General features: G+C 47.5%; 1 protein-coding gene across 1 annotated transcript; it reads left to right on the plus strand.

Moving 5' to 3' along the window:
• The first annotated feature begins 444 nt into the window (after positions 1 to 444).
• On the plus strand, positions 445 to 5960 carry LOC113940481. Its single transcript, XM_027631626.1, is given in 4 exon segments — positions 445 to 487; positions 753 to 978; positions 2708 to 5052; positions 5671 to 5960. Coding segments are annotated over 4 exon segments (2904 nt in total).
• The last annotated feature ends 573 nt before the right edge of the window (positions 5961 to 6533 follow it).

The raw sequence follows: 6533 nt of genomic DNA on the forward strand, positions 1-6533 counted from the left end.
AACACGGGTTCCTGGAAAGTTAACTTAAGACTTGGGCCCAGATAGTCGCGAAAAGTCGCTTTCCAGGAGGCGAACGGGTGGTTCGCCATCCCAGGTCAGAGCGGGTCAGCCTAGGGCTGTTTGGTTTGGAGGGGACGCCCTCCGGTGCTCTGACGCTGTGGAAGAGCCGGTGGGGCTCTGGAGTCGGTGTGACTCAGTAAATAGCTGATAGGTTACGAAACAGCTTTGTAACCTAAAGGTAGCAAGTTTGAATCCCAGTGTGTGACTGCGGTTTATTTTCGTTTTGCAAACATGGGTTGTGTGGATTCAAAAGTTGAGATCCCTAAAGAATCCCCCCTAAGTCTGGTGTTGAAGCATTGGAGAACTTTGGCTGGTCCTGAGACAATTTTAAAGAAGGAAGAATTGTGTAGGCTGTGTATGGATGCCTGGCCGTTGTTTGGACGAATGAGAGGGGTGGCGTGGCCGGAATTTGGTCCGTTAGAACTAGGTACAGTGTTTCGGTTGATCTCGCTTCTTCATGTGGAACAGAGGTGGCAGGAAATTCAATATGCAGAGCTGTTCTTGTCCCTGTTAATACGCCCTCAATTAGGTGTAGGAGATAAGAAAAACGAAAGTTCAAGAGAGAAAGAAAAAGCAGAGATGGCTTTAGGAAGAGGGAAAAGGAAAAATCGAGTTGAGGCTGCTCCTGTCCCACAAATCCTATTTAAGAACACCGGAGAAGATGATTTAGACATGTTGATATCACCTGACAGGAGAGAAAGCAGCCCGGGAGCTCCACAAATTGGACTCCCCGCAGCAGCGGCAGCGGGGGGGGCTGGGGCTGCCGGGGTGGCGGCTCCTGGACCGGCTCCGGCTGGGCAGGCAGGAGCCGTGGGGGGGCTCCCTGGCGCGGGTATGGCTGCGCTGGGGGGTGGAGCTGGACAAGTTGGAATCTCCGGAGGAGTTGGCTCGGGGGCGGCGGGAGCCGCCCCGGGCACGGTTAGTACGGGACTTACTGCCATGGCAACGAGTACAGGAGCAGGCACTGCGGGAGTAACAGGCTTGGGGCCAGCCCCGGCTGCAGCGGCGGCGTGGGGAGGGGCCCCAGGAGCGGCAGCAGGAACAAAACCCCTGGAATTCCAGGAGGGGCAGGGGCGGTGCCAACAGGCGGGGCCTCTGTCCTGACTGACTTGGGGGGTGGAGCTGGAGCCGCCCCCTTTCCCACGCTTCCCCCTCCCGAGGGGGGCCATTCCACCTTTCCGGAAGGGGGGAGAAAAGAGGAACCTAGAGAGTTTCCAATTTCTGCCCCTCATGAAGAGGGAACAGAGACACATAGACAGGGCAAGCCGGTTTCAGCTGCTGAGAGAAGGGAGAAGCGAGGTTTACCACCGTTTGATAAGGCCACGGAAGCAGAGGGTGAATTAAGTGATAGTCCGGGGGAAGGAGAAGCAGACCTGCCTGTTGTAAGACCAAAGGGGAAGAGGGTCCGCGAAGCGTTAGCAGTCCCCGACCCGGTTGCAAGTAGAACAAGAGCAAAAGACAAGCCACCGTTAGAAGCCCCCTTAAGACAAGCCGTGACCAATCAAGGCACGGTATTAATAAAGGTTCCTTTCTCACTGGTTGAGTTACAGCAATGGAAAGATTGTGTGGGGGCATATAGAGATAATCCAGAAAAAATGACAAATTATGTCCAAAGAGCAATCAAAACTCAGAATCCTGATTGGTGTGATCTAGAGGTTATGATGGATACCCTATTAGACCAAACAGAGAAGGAGATGGTGAAAAGAGCTGCTCTAAAGGCAATAGAGATGCTAAAAACCTCTGGGCAGTTTCCAGGCGAGGATATCAAAGATATCTTCCCCCTCACGGATCCCGGATGGGATCCGAACGTGTCAGCAAACTTAGAAGCTTTGAAACGTTATCGAGACTGGGTAATTTATGGATTTCGGCATGGAGTTCCAAAAGCGGTGAACTGGTCCAAAATGTACGACGTTAGACAAGACATAAATGAGTCACCCACAGATTTTCTGAACAGATTAAAGGATGTTATCAGGAAATATACTGACATAGACATTGAATCAGATATGGGAAAGAAAAATCTGGTATACTTATTTGTAGGGCAGTCCACAGATGATATAAGAAGAAAACTGCAAAAAGCAGGTGGTGATAAAAAGGATATTAGTGAGCTGTTAGATATAGCCTGGACGGTATATCAAAATAGGGAGCAGAAAAGGAAAACAAGGGTGATGGAACAAGAAGGTGGCTATAGAGAGCCTCATGGACGTAACCACAGGTATAACAGGTCTAACCGTCGACAGGGCATAGCAGATGACAGATGTTCTAACTGTAAGAAGAAGGGACATTGGAGAAAAGACTGCCCGGAGCTGAGGGGAACTGAAAACCCACTTCCCCCACCACCACCAGCCCCCCAACTGACTGTGGGTCAGAATGTATGAGGGGGACCGGAGGCTTCTTCCCCAGCAGAGCCTCTGGTTACAGCTAGGCTGGGAGGGGAAAGTGTTGAATTTTTGGTTGATACAGGTGCGGCATACTCTGTTTTAAATACTTTAGAAGGGAAATTGAGCCATGAAACTGTAACTGTGGTAGGTGCTACAGGGGTAAGTGAAACAAGGCCATTTTTTAAACCTTTAAAATTCAAATTGGGCAAGCACTGGGTAACTCACCAATTTCTTTACATGCCAAATTCTCCTAAGCCTTTACTGGGTAGAGACTTATTTGAAAAATTAGAAGCCGAAATTAAATTCACCAAGGGGGGAGACATAAAAGTTATAATCCCAGATACTAAATATATCGAGGCAGCTGCTTTCTTTATACAGGAAAATCATGGAGAAATCCCCGCAGAAATAGAAAATGCTGTCATACCCTTAGTCTGGGCCAGCGAGTACCCTGGGAAGTCAAAGCAAGCTGAACCAGTAAGCATCGCACTCAGGCCAGGAGCAATCCCGGTAAGGCAAAACCAATATCCTTTGAAATTAGAAAGCCGAAAAGGCCTAGCACCTATAATTGAAAAGTTCCTTAAATTTGGTTTACTAGTAGAATGTGAATCCAGATTTAATACCCCCATCCTACCAGTGAAAAAGGCCGATGGCAAAAGCTATCGGCTAGTCCAGGATCTTAGGACCATCAATAAAATAACTGAGGACATTTACCCAGTGGTAGCCAACCCCTATACACTGTTAACCACATTGACAGAGGATTTAGGATGGTTCACTGTACTCGATCTTAAAGATGCCTTTTTCTGCATTCCTGTACACAAAGACAGCCAGGAGATTTTCGCCTTTGAGTGGGAAAATCCTGAGACAGGGAGAAAAACGCAACTAACCTGGAGAGTTCTTCCACAAGGCTTTAAGAACAGACCAACACTTTTCGGAAATCAGTTGGCAAAGGAACTGGAGGACTGGAGAAGACAGCAGCAAGAAGGAGTTGTCCTGCAGTATGTTGACGACATCTTAATTGCAGCCAAAAGCCGGGACCAATGCATCGAGCTTACTGTAAGTCTCTTGAACTTTTTGGGGCTAAGTGGGTATCGGGTCTCGAGAGAGAAGGCACAGATAGCCAAGGAGATAGTCATCTACCTGGGACTTGAAATCTATCGTGGGCATCGGCGACTCAGTACAGACCGAAAAGAGGCCATTTGCCGTCTCCCAGAGCCCCACACTGTACGAGAGATGCAGGCTTTCCTGGGAATGGTAGGATGGTGTCGGCTGTGGATAGCTAACTATGGGTTGCTAGTCAAACCTCTGTATGAAGCCCTGAAAACGGCCAAAGAGGGAATTGTAACATGGACAGATGAGACCAGAAATGTGTTTCAACAACTGAAACAGTCCTTGATGTCAGCTCCAGCACTAGGATTACCAGATTTGACTAAACCTTTTGAACTGTTCACACACGAGCAGTTGAATGTTGCTCTGGGGGTATTATCGCAAACTCTAGGAAGCCAACGAAGAGCTGTGGCTTATTTCTCTAAACAGCTAGACAGTGTCAGCCAAGGGTGGCCGGGGTGCCTGTGAGCTGTTGCAGCAACTGTTATCCTGATTGAAGAAGCCCGGAAGCTCACCCTTGGGCAGCATATCACTGTATATGTACCCCATGCAGTTCAAGCTGTGCTTGAACAAAAGGGAGGCCACTGGCTGTCCCCCAGCAGAATGCTTAAGTACCAGGTTGTGTTGCTGGAACAAGACGATGTTACTTTGAAAACAACATCCATTGTAAATCCAGCTATGTTTCTGTCTTCAACACTAACCGACAGTGTCCCCGAGCATGACTGTTTACAGACTATAGAGGAGACTTACTCCAGCAGACCAGACCTGAAAGATGTGCCCCTGAAAAATGCAGACTGGGAACTGTATACAGACGGAAGCAGCTTCATGCGAGATGGTAAGCGCTTCACAGGGTATGCAGTGACGACCAGAGACGAAGTGATCGAGGCAAAAGCCTTGCCAGCAGATGTGTCATCCCAAAAAGCAGAATTAATCGCATTGACAAGAGCCTTAGAACTGAGTGAAGGAAAGAAGGTAAATATCTGGACTGACTCAAAATATGCATTTAGTGTTGTACACGCCCACGGAGCGATCTGGAAAGAAAGAGGACTACTGACAGCCCAAGGCAGTGGAGTCAAGCATGCAGACCAAATCCATGCACTCCTGCAGAGTATTTGGAAACCAGAGGAGGTAGCTATTATGCATTGCAGGGCCCACCAAAAGGGGAAAACAATTCCCGAGTTGGGAAATCAATTTGCTGATCAAGCAGCAAAAGGGGCTGCAGAAAAAGGCATCTTGGCAATAGTGCCACAAAAGGAAATTGATCTGACCAAATACACCCCTAAGTATGATGAGAAAGACAATCAGCTAATTAGATCACTGAAAGCTGAAATCAAAGAAGGGGGGTGGGCTGTTACCCCTACTGGACAGGTTGTAGTCCCACCACCGCTCCTTAGGGAAATAGCTCAACAGGAACATGAGGCTACCCATTGGGGAACGGAAAACCTCCTGAAACATCTAAAGAAAACAGTAATAGGAACAAATATGACTGAAGTTGTGCAGTCCATAGTAGGTAAGTGTGAAATCTGCAAACGAAACAACCCAGATACATCAAAGAGAGTGGTACTAGGGGTAACAAAAGTTGGAGACCAACCCGGAGATTACTGGCAAATAGATTTTGCTGAGTTACCACCATGGGGGGGGTACAAATACATCCTTGTATTAGTTGACACTTTCAGTGGATGGCCTGAAGCATACCCCTGTCGCACTAACACAGCAAGGGAAGTGGTAAAAGCTTTACTTAACCACGTAATTCCAAGGTTTGGGGTTCCTCTAGGAATGGCATCAGATAGAGGAACACATTTCATTGCGACAGTAGTAAAAGAAGTATGCCGCATCCTGGGAATTGTCTGGGACCTACATACCCCCTATAGACCTCAGGCTAGTGGCAAAGTTGAACGAATGAATGGCACTTTGAAAATGCAAATAAGTAAAATTTGTCAAGAAACATCTATGTCCTGGGTTCAAGCTTTGCCACTAGCTCTGCTGAGGATTCGTATCCAGCCGAAGCGGAGAGATAACATAAGCCCATATGAAATACTATATGGAAGACCATATCAGGCACCACACATACCAGGGGATGTACACTTAAGAGGGAGGGCCGATTTACAAAAATATTTGATTGCTTTAGGCTCTACTTTGCAGAAGCTGCAGAAGGTCATCGAGTTATCCAGACCCATAGGACTGGACACTCCTGCTCACCCATTCCAGCCAGGAGACTGGGTCTACGTCAAGTGGTGGAACAGTGACCCCTTGCGAGCCAAGTGGAGAGGACCATACCAAGTCCTGCTGACTTCCCTCACCGCCGTCAAGGTTGCTGGCAGAGAACCCTGGTTCCACTACTCCAGAGTCAAGAGAGCATCAGCTCCTGGAACGACCAACCAATCAGAACCGGACACTGATGACGAAGATGTGGAATAGACTGCTTGTTCTGTGTATTCTGTTCGTGCAACTGGTAACTATGAACCGAGTTTGGGACCAAAAACTACATGTGGCCCTAGTCCAAAACGTATCTAAAATTCTCCGGAAAACTGAATGCTGGATTTGTACTCAAGTACCAGCAATTGATGATGAGAATAGTGAATAGCCCTCAATTTTTTACTAGCCTCACAAGGAGGTGTGTGTAAAGCCATCAATACCAGCTGCTGCTCTTACATAGATCAGACTGGTAGAATTAATAATGATTTGGCTGCAATCCGAAATCAAACCAACATCTTACATCAAATATCTCTAGATGATGTCTCCCTAGGTTTAGGAGATGTCCTCCACAAACTCACTTCATGGTTACCGAACTGGACATGGATGAAACAACTGTTTATTTTAGTATTGTACATACTTAGCGTTAGTGTAATAGCTCACTGCATGCACCGATGTTATAGTTGTTGTAGGTGTAGGTAGTAGAGATTGGACAAGACCTTTGGGTTTTGTCCAGTCTCTAAGGGGGGACTGATGCCTTAAGCCCCTAATGTTTTTTTATTTCTTTTAATATTCGTA

This window comes from Corapipo altera, unplaced genomic scaffold (assembly GCF_003945725.1).
Source record: "Corapipo altera isolate COAL_440 unplaced genomic scaffold, ASM394572v1 60048, whole genome shotgun sequence".
Lineage (NCBI taxonomy): Eukaryota > Metazoa > Chordata > Aves > Passeriformes > Pipridae > Corapipo > Corapipo altera.